Source organism: Rattus norvegicus, chromosome 5 (genome assembly GCF_036323735.1).
Source record: "Rattus norvegicus strain BN/NHsdMcwi chromosome 5, GRCr8, whole genome shotgun sequence".
In the NCBI taxonomy this organism is placed as follows: Eukaryota; Metazoa; Chordata; class Mammalia; order Rodentia; family Muridae; genus Rattus; species Rattus norvegicus.
The window spans coordinates 165,447,775-165,471,901 of NC_086023.1; the positions used below are offsets into that span (position 1 = coordinate 165,447,775).

Consider the following 24,127-nt stretch of genomic DNA (forward strand, 5'->3'; position numbering starts at 1 on the left):
GTGGCTGTGAAACAGGCCTGGTGGCAGAGACAGGGAAGAGCATGGGATATTTTTGTTTTTTAAGATTTATTTTATGGAGATTCCAGGGACTAAGCCACTACCCAAAGACTATATATGGACTGACCCTGGGCTCCAAATTCATAGGTAGCAATGAATAGCCTAGTAGGGGCACCAGTCCAGCCAAGGCTGGACCCCCAGCGAATGGGATTGTTTGGGGGAGGGCGGTAATGGGGGGAGGATGGGGAGGGGAACACCCTCATAGAAGGGGAGGGGGAGGGGCTAGGGAATGTTGGCTTGGAAACCAGGAAAGGGAATAACATTTGAAATGTAAATAATACCCGATTTAATAAAGATGAAAAAATAAAGGTTTATTTTATGTTAGTACAGTCATGGTCTTCAGACACACCAGAAGAGGGCATCAGATCCCATTATAGATGGTTGTGAGCCACCATGTGGTTGCTGGGAATTGAACTCAGGACCTCTGGAAGAATAGTCAATGCTCTTAACCAATGAGCCATCTCTTCAGCTCCAGGTTTTGTTTTGAAACAGGATTTCTATGTAACATCCCTGGACTCACTCTGTAGACCGGGCTGGCCTCAAACTCAGAGATCCTCCTGCCTCTGCTTCCCTCACCAGTGCTGGGATTAGAGCCATGTGCCACCACGCCCAGCAGGCATGGGCTTTTCAAGGTCAGAGCAGACAGTGGGCATTATGGTGGCCCTCCCACCTATTTAGGCAGCTGTGGTCTGTGCCTTCGGGTTCTGATCTTAGTGGCCAGGAGATCTACAGGGCTGTTGAGAGGCCTTGAGAACCAAGCGTTTGTCTCTTGCTGGCCTCTGGTCCTGGTTAGCTGTCAACTTGATATAACCTAGAATTAATCTGGAAAAACAATTTCAACTGAGGAAATGCCTAGATCAAGTTGACCTGTGGGAATGTCTGGATTGTCTTGTTAACTTATGGCCCCAAGGGCCCAGCCCACTGTGGGCAGCACCATTCCCTAGGGTGGGGTTTCCTGAACTGCTTAAAGCTGAGCATGAGCCCTGTCAGTCAGCGAGCACCATTCTCATACTTCCTTGGTCAGCGGTACCGGCTACGTGGGCTAGCACACAGTTCTGTCTTCAAGCTCTGGTCTTGATGCTCCTCGATGATAGACTGTGACCTGAAACTGTACACGAAATAAATAAACCCTTTCCTGCCCTCTGCTGTTTCCCATCAGAGTGCTTTATCACAGCAACAGAAAGGACACTAGACCATCCCTCCAGCCTGTGGCAGGGGAGGCTGGGGTGACAACATGCTAAGTTGGCCCAGGCTATCAGTTTCCTGCTAGCCATCGGCCCCCCAGAGCCTGGAGCAGGACAACACACCCATCGGCTGACCCCTTCAAGAGTCAGGCCCCACAGGTTCTCATGACCTCCTCACACAGCACTCCAGCCCCTGGAATGTGTGTTATTCCCCCTCCCCAGACGGCTAACCCAGCAAACAGAGCACAGCCTGATAGAAGCCAAAGGTTGGTACAGTTTTTATTTCTTCACTTTTGTAAAGAAAAATAACATCGTGTTTATGTATGAATCAGACATAAGTAAAAGCCCCTCCTGGGTGCTTGGGGACCAGGCTGGCCTGCTGGGAGGGGCCACAGCTTCTCCCTAGCTGTTTCCTCAGGGCTGGAGATGAGGATGCTGAGGGAACAATTTGGTTTTATTAGGCAGGAGACAAAATTTAAAAACTTGACGCATCTGCTGTACAAATGCAGAGTGAAGAGGTGTCACCTTTCAGCTGCAACCTTTGTGGCAGCTGTGCGCAGTGGAGTCCTGACCCCTGATTGGTGTGAGATGACCCAGGATAGTGTCAAGAGCTCCCAGGACAGGAGTGTAGAGGTAAGGTCAGGGCTTCTTCCCCATAGTTAAAAGAAAAGTACTAAAAGCACCCAAAGCTTAGGAGGCCACTTCCCTGCAGGGAGGGCTGGAGGCATCGGCTTCAAAGCACATGCCTCACCTGGCAAAAGATGTGTAGAAAAATAAAGTTAAGTTTTATCCCTGAATGACAGTGAAGACCCTTCCCTTCCCTTCCCCATGCCCCTCCCACACAATGAATCCCAAGGGGTTTAACATACGCACACGCATACCCACTCACACGCGCACACACATAGACACCCACACAAGCACACAGGCCAAGGCCTGGCCCCTACAGGCACATGTGGCCTCATACTATTGAAAGGGCCAGTTTCAGGCCAAAGTTCCTCCTTTCTCCTCATGGGACAGGATGTGCTCCAGGAAGCCTGCAGTGTCTCCGCAGGGCAGTGGTTAGGCATGAAGGCACCAACACAGGTGGCCTGGAGCCACAGGTCGAGGGGGACAGAGATGGGGACAGGATGGAGGAGAGGATAGTAGGGCCTCAGGAGTAAGGGACTTGGTTGAGAGAAGTGTCCAGTCTCATCTGACACTCATGGGCCAGGCAAGGACTCTGGATGAGAGAGGCCTGGACAAGTGGACGAGGGAGCTCTGGTGTTCTCAGAAAGTCACCAACAGGAGTTTGAGGCAGGGGTTGGGGAGACAGAGAACAGGTGCTTAGTGTCGAGTCCCAGGGTCCCCATGTGCCCAGCCCTGCCTGAAGCCCTGCCTGAAGGGGCGAGATGGGCGGTGGGCGGCTGCCTTCTCCGGGGACACTTGCTCTCCAGGGAGTCTTGCTCTCTGGAGTGGGCAGGTGTGAGATGATGTGACCCAGGCTCCACATGCGTCTCTCAGGGGCTTTCTTCACCTTGGTTCCCAGTGCGGCTCTGCAGCAGACCTCTGGAGTTTCAGAGGCTGCAGTCGGGCACAGGCGGCCTGGTGGCCCCTGCCACAGCTACAGTAGCACCAGCATCCCTGGGGCTTGGCAAGCCCATCAAAGATCCCTGGCTTTGGGGTCAGAGTGTCAGCACCAAACAGTTGATGTCTGCAGTCTGTTGGGTGGACAGCAGGTATCCTGAGGTCAGGGACTCAACCCAGGAGGTCAAGGCGGAGACAGAGCCCCTCAGGTAGGGATCTGTGTGCCAGTGGTGGAAGCAGCATGCGCCTGGGCACTGCCCTCGGGAAGGGCACTCGGTGGTCAGCGCAGGTTCTGGTACAGGTAGGCCGAGGTGAAGAGCGCATTGACAGCCAAACTCACAGCCAGGAGGCCCCGGACCAGGGAGGGGCTGACACGAGCTGTAAGCAGAACACATCAGAAGCAGTGTGGCTGGCACCCTAGTCCTCAGGCAGCACCTACCCCAGGGCAAACCTTCTACCCCAGTGGGCTAGGCTATATCCAGTCTTCCCTCCAGCAAAGTTCTCCCCGCACAGAGGATCTGGGGCCCTTCCCAAAGTGCTTGGAGGCCTGCTACCCCGAAGGCCTAGCTTTTCTGAACCTCTGTGACCACGTGGACCCTAGCCAGGCTGCCTGTGTCTGCACCCAGTAACAACAGGGTGACCACGATATCAGTGCCACCAAGGAAGAAACAGGAGCTTGCGGGAGGCCGCCCTGCTCCAGTCACAGAGATGAAACAGTACACTAGGAAGCCAGGATGATGGTGGACACCTTTAATCCCAGCACTCGGGAGGCTGAGGCAGGACATGAGGTCAAAGGCATTCTCAGTTGTGAGTTTGAGGCCAGCCTGGGCTGAGACCTTGCTTAAAAACAAGATAAGCAAAGGCAGAATGAGGCTCCCAGCTCTTTTCATCAAAGTCACGAGACATAGTCCAGACCGGACTCAGGGGCAGCACTGAGACCCCCAGTTAGGAAGCCTTACTGGGCTGACCTGTCCCTTCCACCCAGTGTCCTGCCTTCCTTCCCACCCAGGGGATGTCATTGGGATTAATCACTGATGGTCTCACACGCTGCCTGTCAGTAATCCAGCAAGAAAGGAGCCAGGGCCAACCCAGAGGGCTAGTAGCACTCTGGCCCAACCATGAAGTATTTGAGGACCCAGGCCCATACTGCAGCAGGCTGTCCTGAGTGGGGCCATCTTAGATGTCCTCAGTGTCTGCTCTAAGGACAGGCGCTCTGAACATTCTGGCTACTGAACGTCTGACATGGGGCTGGGCAGCTGAGATGAACCAGAACTATCACAGGTATGAATATCGTCCCCTGAGGGGGGCTGGGGGAGCTCTCCCACTCCGAGTCACAGACCTTTCCAGGGAGTGGTCTCCTCTGAGCACCCTTTGGTGGTGGTATCTACGATGCAGGTGGAGGACTGAGACGACTCGTCCTCTTTCTTGATGGAGTGGCCACTGTGGGCGCTGTCTCTGGCCAGCATCGACCTCGTATCTGCGGACAGAAGAGTGAACAACCCCTGTGCTAAACCCGAGGATGCCCTGGCAGCTCTGCTCCTCCCTGGACACGTCCTCGAAAGTCTCAGGCTGCTGCACTCCTCTGAGCGGCAGAGTTGGGCAGTAAGAGGACAGTGAGGGGTACCAGCGAGTCCCTGGGACATCAAGCTTGGGGCTCCAGGGATGGACCTCCTGCTTGTCCTTCCTCCTAGCACACGTGGTCAAGTTTATCCACAGTTACAGACCCAGAGAGCCACACAATCCACGTCAAAGTCTGAGTTTTAACAAAGTCCGATTAACTTTTAAAAATGCTTGTCAGAGGGGGTTGGGGATTTAGCTCAGTGGTAGAGCGCTTGCCTAGGAAGCGCAAGGCCCTGGGTTCGGTCCCCAGCTCCGAAAAAAAGAACCAAAAAAAAAAAAAATGCTTGTCAGTGTACAAGGGTGTGGGCAAAACGAGAGCATCTGCGCCGGGCACAGGCTGACAATGCACCACCTTTCCAAGCCCTGAGAGTCAACTACAAGGGAAGGACACAGCTATACACCAGAGCCACACGGGGCAGTCAGGGCTCAGTGCGCTCCTACCACAGGACCAGATGACCTCCAGAAGCCGAGCGCTCCCCTGGCAGTGCCTACGGCACACACAGGCCCACACGTACCCACAGTGTGCTTTGTGTCCCGAGTGCGATTCCTCTGCAGGAGCTGGGGAGGATCAATGAAGAGGCTGCCGTTGGGGGGTGAGTGCTCCTCTGAGCTGCTGGGGGTATTTGGTGCTTCCCCGGGCGGTGAGAAGAGCAGCAGTTTCTGTCCTTTCAGGTTGAGCCGGGCAGGGCTGATGAGGGGCCTGCGGTGACGCAAGGAGCCCGAGCTGGAGGCCACAGAGCTGGCCACGGAAGGTGCCGGGGAAGGGAGCGGAGAGGAGGGGAAGCTGCTGGACAGCAGAGAAAAGTAATCTGCAGAGAGAGAGAGAGAGGACAAGACAGTGACCACAGCAGCAGGCACCAGCACTGGCACTGACACTGGGACCTGGTGCTTTCCCTCAACTCGTACAGGAAGGTAAGGCATAGGCTGGGGAGAGTGGGAAGCCATGCAGGAACCTGAGGGAGGAAGGGCCGGGCCCCACCGGGAACTGAGCAGGGGTGAGGGTGGGCACATTTCCCTTAGCCCTCCCTGGGCTGAGAGATGGCTCTGGCAGGAGCAGGCTCAGATCTGCTCTGAGGTGGGCTAGCCTGATGTGCTAGGGCTGAAGCCCATGCCTAGCTCTATCTGGGGACACAGTGTGATCCTGTACGACCTCCAAAGTCATCTGCCTCACATCAGAGAAGCCTAGACACTTCTAGACAAAGTGGTCTCTTGCCCTGGGCTGGGGTTTGCACACAGGTCCACTGCCTTAACCTGAACTCACGGCTAACCTCACACAGATGCCTCTGGCTTCGGGGTTGCCTGGAAGGAGTTTTCCAGTCCCCTCTGCCAGCTCTGTCTCCTTACCTGAAAGAGAAACCTCCCCGGCTGGAGACACCCGAGAAGGTGGGCGGCTCCCGCTGAACAGGTATCCTGAGTCTGTGCAGAAAGACAAATGCGACATAGGCAGAGCTAAGAGTGATGAGCCAGCCCTGTCCCCATATCCCTGCCACAGCTAACTTCAATGCTCTCACGAAAACAGGTATTGCCATCCAGGACATGCGGGACACTCCCACTTTGCCTCCAGTAGGTCATAGGAAGTCAGCAGTGTCCCGGTCTCTGCCTCAAGGTTTGCCTTCCTTCCACACAATGTGCCATTTTAACTTTAGGAGTGTGTTTAGCCTGCGTGCAGGTGTGCATGTGCACCACGTGAGTGCAGTACCCTCAGAGGCCAGAAGAGGGCACCAGACCGCCTGGAACGGGAGTTACAGGTGGTTATGAATGGAACCTACAGAACTCAGCTGCTACCTCATGCCTCAGCGGAGAGAGCTGCTGTCCCTAACTGTCACTGGGACTGCTATCTTCCTCTCCTAAGGGACTTGAGACAGAATCTGTCAACCCCGCTGCTCCCAGTCAATATGTCCTAGGGCCTGCAGAGGAGTCAGCTGCTGGCCGGGGCTGCAGAGGGCTGTCCCTAACCAAGACAAGCAGACACTTCCGCCGAGGGGTCCACTGTAAATGCTCAGCCAACCAGTCCTATGTGTTCTCAGCACAGTCCCAGACACAAACGCGTGACTCTGTTGCTAGTGTCCTGTCAGGTGCTGAGGAGAACCCAGGCAAGTGCTCTACCATTGAGCTTACACCCAGGCTGAACCCAAATTCTCTATCCGCACCCTGGTGAGATAAGGTGCGTGTTAGCAGCAACCAGTTGACTTAAAGGCTGATTCTTAACTTCCTGCATAGAGTAAATCCTCACAACCCCAGCACAGACAGGGAAAGGAACACCACGGAACAGAGCTCATCAGTCACAGTTGGCGAGAGTGCCACCATTTTATATCCTAAAAGGCACAGGGGGAGAAGAACACTGGCTCCTGGCTGAGTGATAGGCAGAGCGTGGAGCTAGGAGACCAGGAACTGCTTCCTGCACAGGGCAAGTGCCGCCTTTCACCCTGGTGATGGATATCTTAAAGCTGGAGTAGCAGGAGGTGATAAAATGCAGATCATAGGAGCAGGAACAGAACCAGGGTCCTCTGAGCACAATATGTGCTCTTAACCGCTGAGCCACTGCTCTGCTAATCTTTTCTGTTATCAACTACCTACCTATCTATTGTGTCTGTGCATGTATGTATGTATGTATGTATGTATGTATGTATGTATGTATATGTATGTACTGTGTCTGTCTGTCTGTCCACCCACCTATCTACAACTCTGCTATGTAGCCAAGACTGGTCTTGAACTCTGGGGTCTACTAGGAAGGTGAGGGGCAAGACAGAGTCCCCCAGAAAGGGCCGGGCCTTGGTCTCTTCAGGCTCTACAAGGAACAAGCAACCAACAAATTCAACTGACCCCCAAAAATCTTTGTTTTTCAGGCACACATTTTCCAGTAAGAAAAATAGGAAGTGAGAGGCAGGTGGATCTCTTCAGTTTGAGGCCAGCCTGGGTCTACAGAGTAAGTTCCAGAACAGCCAGGGCTACACAGAGAAACCCTGTCTGGAGGGTGGGGTGCCTCCCCAACAAACAAACAAACAAACAAGCAAACAAACAAACAAACCAACCCCACCAAGCTCCCGCGGCTGTAATGAGCAAGGCAAGGTAGCTACTTTGGCAGTGAGACCAATGTCTGCAGATGCACAGGTGAGAAAGAGGGACAGGGAAGGTGTCTGGGACAACCCAATACCACTACCCCACCCCCACCCCCGGCCAAACGAACAAGTCTGAACAGGAAGCCATGAGGCCATGAGGACCCTGAAGTGTGGCACCCCATAGCTGATGGCTTCTGGCGGGTGTGTGGAGGGAAGGACTGAGCTCACGTCAGGGCGGCAGGCCAGTGGTCTGACCATGCTCCAGCAAGTATACAGAAAACTAGATTTGTTTGTTCTTCTATTTTTCAAATATAAATTTCTTAATTAAAAAAAATGTTTTGAGGGAGGTGACAAGAGTTGGGGGCAGGACTGGGTAGTGGACATGATGGGGTACATGATGTGAAATCCCCAAAGAATCAGTACAAATGTGTTGGGAGAAAAAAAGCAAAGAAAGAAAGGCAGGTAGGTAAAATGGTAAACCTCACAGAGCATTCATTTACTGAGACCCAAAAGACACTGTACTCTTCAGGGGTGGGAGTGGTGCCGCATGGCCCAAGCTGCCATCAAACTGGCTATATAGCTGAAGAGGACCTTGAACTTCTGCTCTCCTATCTCACTGCCTTCAGGGTGCTGGACTTATAGGTGCGTACCAGCATGCCTCATTTATGTCGTACTGGGGATCGAACCCAGGACCTCATGGATGCCAGGCAAGTACTCTACCAACTGAGCTACATCTCTATCCTCTTCTGAGCAGGCCTCAGCTTGGTTCTGTGAGCAATGCTTCCAGGTCTTACCCGTGCGCGTCAGAGAAGGAATGGTTCCTAGTGAGAGGGCCCGACTGAGGCGGCCTGGCAGTGAGGAGGGCGAGACCCGACGCGGTGATCGGAACAGCTGTTGCTTGCTGAGAGGCAGGAAGCCAGGCGGGGTGGGGATGAACAGGGATGCTGGAGAGGCTGTGACGCTTGGGTAGGGCACAGCCAGGCTGGGGCTGGAAAGGAAAAGGCTGGCAGAGTCTCCTGAGAAGTACCTGCAAGGGCCCACGGGACACAAAGAAGAGGAGCGTGAGTCAGGAAGGTTCTGGAGAGGATAGCCTCTGCACAACGGGGCCCAGCCACTCCCGGGGCATGAGGTGGGCCTGAGTCAGGGTCCCAGAGGAGACGTGCGTTAGTTGAAGCAAAGGAGCAATTGTCCACTTATTAGGAGCGGGTGGCTGGGAGATGCCAGCATGACTCACCCCACCCTGCATGCCCCCTCCAACCCCTCAGGCTCACTGCAATCTACCTCTACCGCGAGTCTCGGCATTAAAGTGACACTGTTACCCCGGCCAGCTTCATGCCAATCTACCCTTGGCCCTGAAGCAGACATTCCTATCCCAGACCAGGCACTCAGCTGGGTTCGGCGGACCTGAGCTTCTTCTGAACACCTCCCATTCTTGGCCTAGAAGCTCCCAATGGAGCAGCTGGGCTCAGGGACACTCTGGATGACCCCCAACGGGACTGGAACTTTAGAAGATGCTGTCACATCTCCATGGGGCTGTGCCTCATGGGCCTGCCTCCTGCAGGGCAGGGAGAGGCAGCCAGGCCTTGGATCCCCAGAAAAAGCTCTTACACTGTACTTGCCAAACCCAGACTTAGGGAAGACCCAAAACAACCACCAAGCTGCCCGAAAGACAAAAGGTGACAGTGTCTCTTTAACCTGAGAACAGTCCAAATCACACAACAGGACCTAATGGCCACAGGCCAGAGTGTCAACCATGCTTCCGATTACAGCACCCAATTACAGAGGGGAGAGGGACAGAGGCAGTTAATACATTAGTCTGCCATCTGGAAGGAGCTTCCGGTACCCAGCCTTACCTCAGTCCCAAGGGACAAATGAGCCCAGCAGACAATGTGCCGACCGACGAGCGGGCTGGCAGGGCCGAGCCCACGGTGAGCAGGGGCTAAGGTACTCATGCTATCGTGGTCGAGGGCTTGGGGGCTGGCCAAGCCCCGCACCACCGCTTTCCCCATTTCTCAAGTTTATAAGAGGTGTATGTAGCCAGATGGTGAGTGTCCAGAGACCCAGATGACCTTCCCAGTCTCTTGCAAAGGACCGTGAAGCCACCAGAACTTCCAGCTCAGTGTCTGGGGGACATAGGAAATCAGGGCACAGCGAAACTGCAGATGGGCATTCTTGGATGCACCCTAACTTTGCTTCCAGAGCTGCCTTTGGGGGAGGTTAGAAGCCCCACACCTTGATCCAAGACTGAGGAGGAATGCCCTGGCTTAAGCAAAGAAGTTGATTTTTTTGTGGAAGGAGGTTTATCTCAGTGGGGAGTGGGGTATGTGTGTGTGTGCGTGTGCGTGTGTGTGTGTGTGTGTCGGGAGTCGGGAGTGTCTGGGTTTGATTTCTAGCACCCCTCCCAAAAAAGGGGGGAGGGTATTTTTTCACTTCAGGATTACAACCTAGTCTGGCTGGATCTCAGTGAATGTTCCTGGAGGGACAGGTTCAGGGCCTTTGGGGCCAGCAGGGAAGGGTGAGGCTGGAACCTGGGTCCCACATGTGTGGCTGTGTTTGAGCCTTTGTGGGAAGACACTGAGTGCTGCAGAGAATTTAGAGGTTGCAGCGATGTCAGTTGGCATCCGAGTAGGTGCAAAGGCAGGGCCAAGCCCTTGCGGCAGGTGGCAGCAGGATGCTACACTAGGCCACCTGTGTCCATTCCTGTCACACCCAGGACCCTGGTGACCCTGGAATAGGCAGCCCCAAGTACCAGCAAGCAATGGGGATGCAGTGCACAGAGGTCCTAGCAGGTGGGGATTCCGTTCTCTTGGCCCCTTAGAGTCAGCACCTAAAGCGGAGCTGGCTTTGCAAGTCCCATTCTCTCCAGTTCTGCTCATCCTTGGGACCACGGCCACGGCTAGGCTGGGAGTCCTAGCCACTAAGCACAGGAACAGTGACCAGCTGGGTTTGAGCCTCTCATGCCACACTGAGAAAGGACTCTGGAGGTCTGTCTCCCTCTTGCTGTGATACAAAGCAGCATCAGCAGAGGAGCAAATTCCAAAGGTGGGAAGCTTGGCGGAGGTCAGCCCTGCTCTGCCCTGGGGTTCCCGAGGCAGCCTCTTCTGTACACTGTTCAATGCTTCTTTCGTGAGTGGTCGGTCCCTAATATCTGCATGCTGGAACCCACCTCTGAGAGTCTCCTGAGCCCTGGGAGCACTGAATGCGAAGAGGGCCAGCAGGCCGAAGCGCACTAATCCAACCCCGAGGGGAGCCTCAAAACTCCGTCCTCACAGTGCCATCCAGAGTGGAGCTGCTCAAGCACCAGCTTATCCACATGGCAAACACTGGGCAGCAAGACAAAGGAGCAGCAGCGCCCTTACACACTCCTCGTCACCACCGCTCTCCAACCTGCTCCCAATCCCAAAGGCAGTACCCCCAAACCAACCCACCTCCCACCTGGGCACGGAGGCCTTCTGAAGAACATGAAAGAAAAAAAGACGCGGTACCTGGTGCCAACTGGAATGAGCAGGACCCAGGAGGCATTTATTGAAAACACAGCATTCAAAACATGGCATCTATGGCCAATGGTGGTTACAGTGGTTAGGGTCGCTGGACAATTAATCACAATTCACTATGACAACAGGCTTGCACTGGGAGCAGACAGAGGACACAGCAGCGTGGACGGGCTAGCCTGGGGATGGAGGAGGGTCCTGCTCCAGAGCAAGTGTTACTGGAGAGTCTGCTAGGCCCAGCGTGGGAACCCAGACCCAGAGGTGAGCTCAGTGTCCCTCCTTCATTCTTCAGGGATACCACCTATATGTACCTGGGATGAACTCACTCTGACCAGGGACAGCCTGGTGGTTGTCCCCAGTCAACAACAAGCTACAACCCAAAGGTGCCTGCATTTTCTGCCACCCTCAGTTTCTGCCAGCGACACCAGAACATGCTTTCCCCAACTAACAAAACTTTAAAGGACTATTAATATTAAGAAGTAACATGAAAGCTTTAAAAAGCCAGGAAGCCCGTTTCACACTGCTCTCTACTCCCACCAGTAGGCAGGCAACATACTTAGCCGAGATTCTGGCTGGTCAGAGCTGGCTCTGTGTTTCATAAATAATTTAAATACACACACACATATACACACACATGCACGCACGCACACATACACCCTGCTTCTATCTAATGCCCAGAATGCAGAAATTAACACCATATTGTCAGCTTTTGAGATCCACAATACATGTGAGGGGACGCGCAGACAAGAGCCCCACCCCCCGTTACAGTTTTCCCTGTAGGCCAGTTCTGTGGGAGAGAGACAGGCGGGTTCTCTGTCCTCTCAGCTGCGCCCCACAAGGTCAGCAGCACCTGGCGCACACCAACCACAGCCTCGCCTACGCCTCATCAGAGGGGGCCTTCCACACCCTTACCCAGAGCAGGCTGAGCCCTGCAATGCCAGAGGCAACCCCTGGTCTTCTGACACTTCCAGGTCAGCACACATGGAAGCTGAGTGAGAGGTGGGTTGCTGTCTGATAATGGAGGGTCTGAGGACAGAGGCTTCTAAGGACCCTCAAACAGTGGGGCCTGGTTGCCTCTCAAGCTCCCTATGGGGTTCCAAGAGGACAGACCAGCCAACTCACAAAGACACAGCAGCTGATGGCCATGTCCCATGTGACAGTCATTTATGTGTAATTTGCTTTTGCCCTCCCTGGGCTCCGTTGCGGAGGCTCAAAGAGCCCGCACTTAGTGGGATTTAAGTTAACGGACAAGTGGCAGGAACCACGGAATGAGTGTAAGTCAATCAGGAGCCACCAGAGGCCAGCATGCCAGGTGGATGGAGCATTGGCCTATGGTCCAGATAGAGCCTTAGACAATGACTTCTTCCCACTGCCAGTGTCACCATGTGTCACTTCATGTAGTCCTCAAATCCACTGACACTAGTACCCCAGGGCCCTAGAGAAGGACCCACCTCTCACTCCAGATGGTTAACTAAAGCTGAAACCAACAGGGGTTTGTCCAAAACCCATCAGCTAGCAGGGGCCTGGACTTTTGGAGTAGCATCCCGGGAAGGTGTGCTTGGGAGGAGGGAGAGGCTGAGACCACATGGGCCTACAGTTGCCCCCAGAGAAACTGAGGGCAGAAGCCTTGGCACCCTTCACAAATTCCAAGGAAGCCACCAACACTAGAGAGGTACAAGGGTCAATGACCTGGTGTCACCAACACCAGGCCCATCTGGGCAGAGCAGCTACTGATCTAGGCTGATCATCCTTCCACCTAGCATACTCGGAACCTGCTGACCATAAGGAACCGCAGGGCTTTCTACTGTCCATCTGAGAGGGGCTGCCTCACAAACACAGCCAATGACAGGCTGGACCCAAGAACTGTCCTTGCTACTCCAGGGATGGACCCTGAGGGTCCAGGAGGTTGGGGGATGAGCAGGAAGCTCTGCTCTAGTCTTAGGTCACCATGCTGAGAGGCCATGGCTTGTCAACTGGCCAGCGTCAAGCAAATGACAAGGGTAAAGCAGTAGCCTACACCCTCAAGCGATGACAAGACTGGGGTGCCTGGAGCTAACAGGAAGCCATGGGTCACACACAGGTTGTGGAGCTGGCCATGTCTGGTCACTGGGGCTAGGACAGGGTCTCAGGCCAGAGAGGCGGTGGCAGTGGTGAGCAAGTACAGGGCACCCGGGAGTCCGAGACTGGGGGAGCTGGTAAATCAAAGGGGCAGCGGATGGGGTGAGCATGAACGCAAGGCTCTGCTAAGGGTGTGGGAGTGGCTAAGACAAGATAGAGCTTCAGGGGGTGGGCTCGAGCGTGGGCCCATCCGTCACCTGTCCTCCCCCCGCAGTCACTGCTGTTTCTCTGACCTTCGGGGCCGGAACCTCCTTGGGCCTGTCGCTTTCCTTGTGGCCACAGCTGCGGTGAAGCCCACTAGGCAGCACAGGGACGTGGTACTGAACTTGAGTGTGTCTAGCCAGCCGGGTGAGGCAGCCTGTAGATAATGCTCAGCCAGGTGCAGCCCCAGCAGCAGGGCCCAAAGACAGGTGGAGAAGGCATCGATCCGTCGGAGCCTGCCGGAGAGAGCAAGGTGAGTGTGTGCCCACACAGTACAGAGCCTCCCTGTCATTTCCTGTGCCACACCCTGTCTACATCAGGTCCAGTTCAGAGAGGAGGCCAGTGAGGCTGGTGGAGGGTCTGAAGACATCCTACGACTCACAGGCTGTCCAGCACTAAGCAGGTCAGTGCTCCTATGCCCATCGCTTAGCCTGGGAACCAAGGTAGGACACTGCCCCCACTTGAGCTTCCACAGCTTCTGCTACTGACTTTAGAGATGTGTGAGGTGACTGGGCCCAGCCGCAGAGGCCAACGGCAATGGGCTCAGTGCCACCACCATCTGCACTTCTGCATTGTCCTCCTGGCCCCTGGAGAACTTGTCTAGAGTTCAGTCCAGAGTAGGGGACCACCAAGGAGGCAGCGATGTCTTGTGCAGATCTGTGCCCACCCAGTCTCAAGGCCCCGCAACACACCTGATACGGCCAGCCAGTAGCATGGCCAGGAGGCAGGTGAGCAGGCCCACTGCCACAATGCCGGTCTGGTGGCTCTGCCCAAAGGCCCAGGCCTCATGTAGCTTCTCTGTGGCATGCTCAGGCAACAGGCCCAGCAGCTGCTGCCAGCCCTCCGCCTGAGAAGTGGCGTTGTCTGAGGCAGCAGAACTGTTGCCTCCAGGAGGTAGGGCCGGGGGCAGGGCAGCCCCTGGGGTGAAGGGTTCGCCGGGCCCATACAGTGCAGTGGACAACAAGAAGGCACAGGCCAGGAAGGCCAGGGCACGGAGCAGGATGACCTGGAATGGGGCCTTCATTGCCGAGGAACTGAAACTCTGAGGGAGGGAGAGATGGGTCAGTGAGAAGCCAGAAAGCCTCCAACAGCCACCCTATGCCCACCACGTGGGTGCTGGCCAGCCCCATTCCTATGCCCTTGCTCTGATGCTCAGGGACCACTGCCTCATCCAGGTCACTGCCTCACGAGGACAGGGCTCTGTGAGAGGGACTCTGCTGCCTCCTTTAGAGGCCATTTCTACACAATAGGACTTCATGCTTCTAGACCTTTTAATCACTTTGTCAAGTTTTTACCAAAAACTCCTATTACACTTGACTAGAATGCCAGTAAAATGAAGAGACAACTCTGAAAAAAGTTCAAATAATTTTTTTCTGTTAATAAGTTATTCAGAATAGAATAAGAATCAAAGGTCTGAGGTTTGAGGACAGGGGCCGTCTGTTCTTTTGAGCAGACATAGGAGAGTAAGGACAGAGGTAGTATATCCTAATGGTCAGTAGCCAGTTACTGAATGGAAATGACAGAGCGGGCAAATGCAGGCCACATCTGACACGGGGTGAAGAAGGAACTTCCTACTAGGGGAGTCTCTCTCTCAGTGCACTTGCTATTCTGACTTATCTTTTGCATGCAGACAAGCCTCCTACTGCTAGGCTATTGCCCTCTTTACTGGGTTATTACTGTTTAAAAACCGAGACGATTTGCTTACACACTATAACAAAACTACAGTTAATTTCAGAAACATGTTCTTGGGCCTGAGCCCTGGCACTGTTGTGGATCAAGTGTGTAGCCCCTTGCAAGCATCTTAGCCCCACTCTTTGCTCCCACAGCCGTGACCAGGAGCCACAGTGCTCAGACTACCGTACATGAGGTGCCATGAGTAACAAACACAAAGGTGTCTGGAAAGTGGAAGGGTCAGCAAGGCACCCTCAGACCAGGCAAGGTCCCTGACAGCCGCATCATGATCCTAGACACCCTAGAGCAGGGGCCACCAGGAGCTGATCCCAGAAGAGGAGTCTTGGTGTGCTGTATTCTGCTCCAGTCACTAGGGCCCAGCTCCCAGACCATCTCCCCCCAACACCCAAATGTCCCATGGCCTCAGACCTGCCCATGGGCCTGGTCAACCTCCCGACGCCGGAACTGGTGGCTGAGAAGCAGGGCACGCAGCTGGCGGTTCTGGTGTTTGATGTAGTAGTCAACAGCTGCCTGGCATGGGCGGCACAGCTTGTACATCTGCTCCAAATGGTGGCGGTACACCTCAATCTCTTCATCATAGCGGCCCTGTATGGGGGACAGAGGGCCTGCATTACAGCTAGAACTGGGCAGACTCTGGTCTGGCTCTGCCCGTGCAAATGGTGATGCGAGCTCCCAGGAGCAAGGGCTAGGAGGAGAGGAGGCCATGACACAGGATATTAATGATACTCTGTAGCTCACGGCAGGACAACCAAGGCTCAGGGTCTTCCCTTCTCCTTGATTCTGAAGGTCTAACACACACTAGAGAAGTAGCTACTGGTTGAGCCTCGGTTAGCAAGAGCCAACTGATTCTTCGGTTTCACAGTAGCCCAGGAGAGAAGCCCCATCCCTTGCTTTCTTAGAGGTGCAGCAAGGCACACGGCGGCCAGCGCGCTGGTTGGAATAGCCAGTGTGATCTCTTGTTGGGGTAACAGGAAGGCACCTGGCATCAATCTTCTCCCTCATGGCTTCTTGTAAAAACCCTTTATTTTTTATTTTTCTCTTTTTCTTTTTTATTGGAGCTGGGGACCGAACCCAGGGCCTTGTGCTTGCTAGGCAAGCGCTCTACCATTGAGCTAAATCCCCAACCCCGTAAAAAACCCTTTAAAAACTACATTTATATCCTCATCCTAGCTGCCTGGAAGCCAGTATATTCTTGGCTGCCTTTGGATGAAAATATAGAACTCTCAGCCCCTCCTGGACCATGCCTGGACTCTGCCATGTTCCTGCCTTGATGATACTGGACTAAACTTCTGACCCTGTAAGCCAGCTCCAATTAAATGTTGTCCTTGGGCTGGAGAGATGGTGCAGTGGTTAGGAGCACTGACTGCTCTTCCAGAGGTTCCAAGTTCAAATCCCAGCAACCACATGGTGGCTCACAACCATCTGTAATGGGATCTGATGCCCCCTTCTGGTGTCTGAAGACAGAAACAGTGTATTTATACATAATCAATCAATCTATCTTTAAAAAAAAAAAAAAAGTTGTCCTTATAAGAGTTGCCGTGGCTATGGTGTCTCTTCATAGCAGTAAAGCCCTAACTAAGACAAGGATAATTTGGGTGAATTTGTCCTCTCGTGCACCCCAGGAACTGAACTCAGACAGTCAAGGTTGATGGTGTCTTTGCTCACTGAACCATCTTATCTTGGTGGCTCTTCCTCTTATCCCAGCTCATTCCTGGTCCCTATCTTTCCTAGGCACCTTTGGGTGGCTCTGTCTCTCTTCCTCCCAGGATTGACTAATGAATGAGACCAGGAGGTTGCCCCCCAAGGCTGCAGTTGGAGCCCAAGGCCTCTAACTCCCTCTTCTCAAAGACAAAGCCCTCTGGTCTGGCAGGCTCTGGTTTCCATGATGTTCTCCCAGAGGTCACAAGATCAGTGATAGCAAGTTCAGCTCCAACTACGAAGGAAGCCACACACCCCGGGATGTGGGGTGGCAGGAGGTGAACAGCCAGCCAACAGTTTGGCTCTACCCAGCCATGCGTGCTCACCTCCTCACGTGGTGTGAAAGCAGCCAGCTGCTTGATCTTGGTGGTCTGGTGGTGGCTGCACTTTCGGCATAGCAGGACCTGGCTGCTCACCCACTGCTGCGGTTGTGCAGGGTCACGGGGACTGGGTACACTGCTCACCACATGGTTCAGGTGCTCCATGTACTGTGCTGGGATCGGCTTGTTGTAGTCTCCATTCTGGGGAGGCAGAGGCCCTGGTCAGTGTGGGTTCGCTCAGGGATGCTCCAGATTCAGATTCTGGTTTTCGTTATACAAAAGAGCAGTAATATTCCTTCTGATGCTGCCTAACATGGAACCCCAAAAATCTAGGTGCTGAGAAGCTACTTAGCATGTACCTTTGGGCGGGCCCTAGGGTGACCTTTGCCCACATCTCTCACCTTGGCTTTGTCCCTTAGAAGGGTAGGCTGTCTGTTACTGTCAGTAAAGTTACACTCAGACACTCACACTGTCCATGGTGGCTATGCAAGCAAGGCTGTGACAGAGAACAAGCCACCCACAAAGCTGAATGCTGCGTCTGCAGACCTGGGCCTCAGGCCTGACTGCTCTCGACTCTAACCCAAATCTGACCCTGCTGTGTGTGAGTCAGGACAAGTGGACAGTTCCCTGCACCGCTCTTCCTCCTCAAAGGGAGACACAGTGCCAGAACCATAGTTGAAGACAGTGGCACGGAATGTGAGCTCAGGTGACCCACTGCCAGCCCATACCTCTTGAAAGCCATTGTACTGCTCACAGTGGGGACAGTCCCAACAGTTACGATTCCCGTAGGGCACCAGTGTGTCATGGTTGCAGAACCAGCAGTTGACCATCGTATGCGTTGGCTTCACCCTGTGGACCGAGAAAACAGTCTGGAAGACTTCGGTCTCTGAAATGTGAGAGCACACTTCAAGAGCAGGAAGTGGCATCCAAAGTGGAAAGGAAGACGCCACCACAGGACAAGGAGGGAGAAGGGACTCTCAGCCGCTGTTCTCTCAGGATGATTTAGCTAACCAAGGACTTCGCAGGAGGCAGTTGGAGACTCACCAGCTCGTAGGCTCCAAAGCAGCATCTACCTGGAAGCCCAGGGTGGGCAGCCCTTCTGTTCTGGGTCTCAAACATTGCAGGGGGAGAGAGAGGCAGCACAAGATCAGGGCTAGCTAACACTTAGGGCCTTTCTTCCCTCATGAGGTCTATCCCTAGGGTGCAGACATCGTGTTGTGGAGAGCTGCAGGACTTAAGGGAGTTTCTGTCCTTCCCAGGGGAAAAAAAAAAATCCCTAGAGAGAGAGCCAAGGAGGCCAAGGGGTGGGGATTGTTGACAGGGGCAGGGACAAGTCACAGCTGCTTGGCCAGGGCACAGCCTCTTGGGTGGGTGAGGGGCAAGTCCACAGTGTGTTTTGTTGGTCACACGACAGGTGGGGTCTGCAGGATAATCCTGGCCCAGACACTGCAGATCTGTGCAGCACAGAGCACACGGCAACTGCCCAGCAAATCCCATTCAGGAATCTAGAAACAAACGGGCGAAGGGCAGCAGCTGGGAGCCCTGGTGTCCCGACCTTGCCCTTTTGCCCTGTCCTACTCAGAGGCCATGTCTATCTAGTTCAGGGGCACTGCCCAGACCTCGGTAGAGTGAGCCACCACACACAGATGAGCCTGCTCCTTAGAAAGCATGAAAGAGAGAGTCTGGCGGTGGAACTTATGGATGTGCTCAGGAGATTCTCATTTCTTAAGCAGTGAAAGCCTGAAAAGTGGACCAGGGACAGCGCCTGCTGCTTCTGTATGTCACACAGATTCAATGACAAGAGGCCATGAAGTCAGGAGGGAAGGCAGCTATGGAGGTGCAGGTCTAGTTCCTCGCACAGCCCACACTTGCCCGCCCATCATCAGCTCTACTCCCTCTACCTACGGTGGGCGGTGAAGGAAGGGTGTCTGGTCAGCCGGGGATAACAGCACCTCCCTCACAGGAGAGGGCCCAGCCTCACACTTCCTTCTACCTCAGTTCAGGTCTAACCCCTCAAAATGGTAGGAAGGGGTGCTGGAGGGATGGCTCGGCAGTTAAAACACTCACTATTCTTGTAAAGGACCCCAGTTTGGATCCCAGCACCCATCATGTCCAGTGGCTCACAAACACCTATAACTCCAACTCTAAGGGATCTGATGTCTCCAAGAACACCACAGGCACCTGTATTAATGTGTACACACACAGAGTACACACACAGAGTACACACACACACACACACACACACACACACACACACACACGCAGAGAGAGAGAGAGAGAGAGAGAGAGAGAGAGACAGAGACAGAGACAGAGACAGAGACTGAGATTAAAATCAGTAACAATAGCACAGGGCTCACAGACGACACCCTACGACTGCACAGTGGGCACCCCGTGCCTTGGTCTCGGTCTCTCCTATTTCAACCCCTCATTTTTCAAATGGGTTGCTCAGACGCTGCTAGAACCCAGTACCTGACAGCTCCATGGGCCCCCAAACTGAAAGAGGAGCACAGGAGACTTTGGCACCAGCGGTGGCTGGAGGATTGGAAATCTGCTCTGCTGGGGGGCCTGTGCGTTTGGCATTCCTGGGTAATTAAACACTTACTTTGTGGTAATTTGTCCGTCTTTTATAGGCCTCTTTGTAATTACGCACAAGGCATGTCTCATAGCTAGTACACAAGCAGTGTGCATTCTCATCTGCCGAGTCTGAGGCTAAGCACTCACCTGCCCCTGGGGCTCCTTAACCAGGTTCTGTTTGATGGAAAAGGTCAACTTCTGGGCTTGCTCTGCAGACCAAACACAAGCAAGTGTGTGTGTGTGTGTGTGTGTGTGTGTGTGTGTGTGTGGCGGGGGGGGGGGGGGCTGCTGCTCTGGAGTGACAAGTCTGCCAGGAAGCCCATCCCGCCCAGGAAGCTATCATTCCCACTCTGGGTCTCCAGCTCTGTTGCTAGGGAAATGGCTCCTGGCCTCAGGAAAAAGCCTGGTCTGGAAGTAGAAGGGGGGTGGGGGGGATATGATGATGGGATTTCATCCTCCCCTGAGGCCATAGGCGAATCTCTGCCAGGGGTGAATACTTGGGCTGGGGGTGTTCTTTTATGGCCAGAGCAACCATTGTCTGCCTACACCGGAAGCTACCTCCTTCACAGACAGCCCCAAGAGGTACACCAGCAGGAGCGGCAAGGCAGCTGGCCAGAATCTCAGACCTGGCATCAACCAGCTGCTGCATCATGTACCAAAGGGTGGGTGAACATGCAAACAATCCCAGCAGCCACCTCACGGTTCCAGCACTATCCCAGGGCAGACAGGGCAGCCCTGGCCTCCGAACTCACCCAGTTTGTTTTAGGGAAAGGCCTCTCAGTTTCCCCGGCAAACTCCTTGGTTCACTTTTCTCCCTCCAGCCAACAATCCCAATTCTATGACAAATCGCATTTGGGGACTACAGTGAAGGTGATAAGATAGCATGTCACTTTAACAAAGGAGAGGAAGGTGGTTAGGTCATATTCATTGCCATGGGTGGGTGAGGGACCTGGAAGTCACTTCTCCAGTGGGTCACTGTGCTGCTCAACTCTTGGGATGCCAGAGGGAACCTAAGGGAGCCAGGGTGGGTGGATCCTTCGAAGGGAACGGGGCAACTGCATGCCTGGTACCCGTCCATGAGATTGGAACACACACTGCAGGAAATGCGGACATGAGCCTCTGGTGACGTTTTCTCCATCCATCAGCCTAGGACACTTAGGAAAAGCAAAACTCCTGCCCACACCTCGGCATAGGTGGCTACTTCACGTTCTTTGGCCCAGGAACTAACCAGGGCCCATGTTATGTCACAGAGGAGACACTGGATGGGTTTAGTTTGTGGGGTGCTCCGAGTCTCTGGGGGGACCAATGTGCCTATTTCTTCCTAAGGAGCCTGACGAGCTGTGAGAACCAGGCTTGGTTTCCTCGGGGTCCGGGAAAAGCTCAGCTTCACAGGATGCTCTGTCTCTGCTCTTCCAAGTGTGACCTCATCTAAGAGGAAGTTCAAAGAGGTACACCCTGGGCTTCGATGGTAGCAGCAGGGCTGAACTGCAACTGCACAGCCTGGACAAGGAGATTCAATCTCCAGCCTAATCTCACAGCAGCAACGCCATCCACAACAGCGGAGAACCCCAAAACTGATCCCTCGGGGGACAAAGCCAGCCCCAGATGAACACATCACCCACTCAGTCCCTCAAGCAAGGCTTTCAGAGACGACATCTGAGCAAGATGACTGTGACACAAGAACCACAATTCAGAGGGGCAGGCAACAAATGTCACAGGGCTGGCCACCCACATGTAGGGTACATGCTGCCACCCGGAAACAGGTGCCCTCAGCAGCAGGGCAGAAGGCAGGAGAGAGGCAACTAAAACACACACATAACGTGGCCACTACTCAGCACAGTGAATGCTTGGGCCAGTTTAGACAGGAGTAACTGCCAGAGCGCATCTGAATGCCAGGACAGGCTCTGTGACACACCTTAGAGAGGCTACCCAATGTATCCTCACCTCCAAATGCAGACACTGTGACCTCGATAAACACCAACACAGGTGGTGTGTGGGCTGTGCAAGCAGGACAGTGATGGGCGCTAAACTGAGCTCCCGGGGCAAACCCAAAGTGCACCCTGCAAAGGAACAAGGTTCTGATGCACACTGAGCAGCATGAGAAGTGGAGGCACAGGGAGAGGGATGTGGGGCCTCCACCCAAGAACCCCAGCTCCAGGGAAGCCTCTCTGGCTGGTAGAACAGTATAGGTGAGAGGCAGGGCTCCTCCACCTATGGTGGGGTGAACCGGGGCACTCCTCCAGACCTGTTTCCCAGCTGGGTGGAATGGCAGTTCCTGCCCCATCAGAGCTGCTACTGAATGACAGGTGCTCGAGTGCATGGTGCAGGGCACCTGACAGGAATGGCAGCCGTTCACTATTAACTGTAACTGGGACACGAAAACTCCATGGGTAAGGCAGCAAGGGTGGCTAGATTTGGGCTCTAGACAACTTCTCTGCAACCACTTTGGCCAGTTCAAAAACTCGGAAGGGCTGACCTGAACAGGGACATGGACATGGCTCCTCTGGGCCACAGTCTTGTCCTCTGCTATCTCTGTGCTTAGCCTGAAAACACCCACTCCACTAAAGGCCCTCCCAACAGCAAGTTCCTGTAGGCTCTCCTCTGGCGTATTCGACCACCATTCTCCACAACAGTGGGCCCCTGCCTGCCACAGCCTGGCCTCCTGCTAAGTTAGGCTTGCCTCAGACCTGTGAGTGGACAATTCACCTCCAGATGAAACCCAGAGCTCACAAAGACAGGTGCACACCAGGCGCCCATGCTCTGACCAATCAGCAGCAAGCAGTAGTCCAAACACCCGTACAGCCTGGTGTCAGCATGAAAAAAGAATGAACGAGGGGGTTGGAGAGATGGCTCAGTGGTTAAGAGCACTGACTGCTCTTCCAGAGGTCCTGAGTTCAATTCCCAGCAACCACATGGTGGCTCACAACCATCTGTAACGGATTCTTGTGTATCTGAAGACAACTGCAGTGTACTCACATTCATTAAATAAATAAAATATTAAAAAAAAAAAAAGAATGAACGAGTTTTTGGCTCCTCCTCCAAGAATATATCCCCACCCCCACCAGCCCTTACCCCCCCTTTACACACACACACACACACACACACACACAAAACCTCCTCAGGCCTTAGATTCCCGTCTCTAGCAGAGGCAGGGCCTTCATAGTCAGAGCAGGAGTGACAGGCAGTGATCTAGTCCCACTCTGCTCTTCTGGCCACGTGCCCTATCCTGAGCTGGCAGAGGCAGTGGCACCCAGGAGGTGCCTGGGCTTTGGGACAAGCTCTGCTTGGCACATAAGCAGACTGCCTAGGCTCCCCTAGGTCCAGGTAAAAAGAGACCGCTTTGGGTTAGCTGACCTTAAGAGGCCCCCCTGACTTCCAAAAAGTAGGTGGAAACAAGGCAGGAAGCTTGGGTTCAGATCTCTAGAGTCAGCCCCCCTGGGATGTGGTCCCCTCCTTCAGACACAGCTAATGTCCACTCTCTCCTTAGAAGTCCCATGTGACTCACCTACCTCTAACAACTTTTGCCTGCCCTCTCCTTCAGAAAAAAAGCAGGGTTAAGGAAGGCGACCCATTACCCAGGTTGCCAGGAGTTCAAATCACAGCCCTTTGCTGCCCCGGGGACTAGAGGCAAATCCTGAGCTTTGCACATCCCTAGTTGTCCTGAAGAGGCTCCCATAAATGCACATATGTTCCTATCCTCAGGAAATGTCATCAGGTGAGCTAATCCTTCATCCTGCTGAAGAAACTATTCCATTTTGGCGTTTGACCATGGAGGGGAATGTCTAAGGCCAGCTTTGAGAGTTGGGGTCTGAGTGATCTCTGAGTCATGATAGGACAGAGTATTGGGCCCCAAAGCCCATTCCAGACAGGTGTCCAAGGAGTACAGCGTACACCTCAGAATGGGCAAGTTCCCTAAATGTGCAGGCGCCTGCCTAAGGCTGCTACTGTTCACACGTGCCTCTTCTAAGTACTCAGCTCCAGGGCTTCTCCGGGGGGAAGCTTACGTGAGGAATGTTATTGCTATCGCATGTAGATCATCAAATGCCAGCTCTCATCACCCCAACCGATGAGCTACAGAGGCCCAGCAGGGCAATACAGCCAGGAGCGCAGGCCTCGAAGGGAGGAGCAAGTAGCAGCCCCCTCCCCCAGCCACGGTAGGGAGCTGCTCCCCGACGAGGTTTTTCGGAGATGAGAGCAAAGGTGGAGACGGAGAAAGCATCTCGCATCCGCGAGCAGGCCTGGTCCGCCCGTGGGACTCCGCCGTAGCCTCGCGGGGGCGGGGCGGCAGCCCGGGCCGCGTGCAGTGGGGCGCGCACTCACCTCCGCGCAATCCGGTAGAGCACCACGCCGGCGGCAGCGCACGCCGTGACCCCTAGGCCTCCCGCCAGGCCGGCGGTGGGGCAGCTGGCCAGCAGCGCGCTCACTCCTTCCATAGCTTCCGGGCGGAGTCGGTGGGCTAGGGGCGCCGGACGCAAAAGGGACTCCCGGCGGCCCGCGCGCTCCTGCTCGCGCCGTGACCTTCGCCGCTTTGTAGCCGGCGCGGGCCCGCC

At 54.3% G+C, this 24,127-nt stretch overlaps 1 protein-coding gene across 1 annotated transcript; it reads right to left on the reverse strand.

Moving 5' to 3' along the window:
• Positions 1-1,495: 1,495 nt before the first annotated feature.
• Positions 1,496-24,127, reverse strand: Tmem201 (transmembrane protein 201). Its single transcript, XM_001078224.7, has 11 exons — positions 23,898-24,127; positions 17,732-17,852; positions 17,010-17,204; positions 15,394-15,570; positions 13,986-14,335; positions 13,326-13,529; positions 8,278-8,510; positions 5,769-5,840; positions 4,940-5,233; positions 4,144-4,281; positions 1,496-3,182 (listed from the first exon to the last, which is right to left on the reverse strand). The coding sequence occupies exons 1-11, from the start codon at positions 24,008-24,010 to the stop codon at positions 3,085-3,087; spliced, it is 1,995 nt and encodes a 664-aa protein (XP_001078224.2). The 5' UTR covers positions 24,011-24,127; the 3' UTR covers positions 1,496-3,084.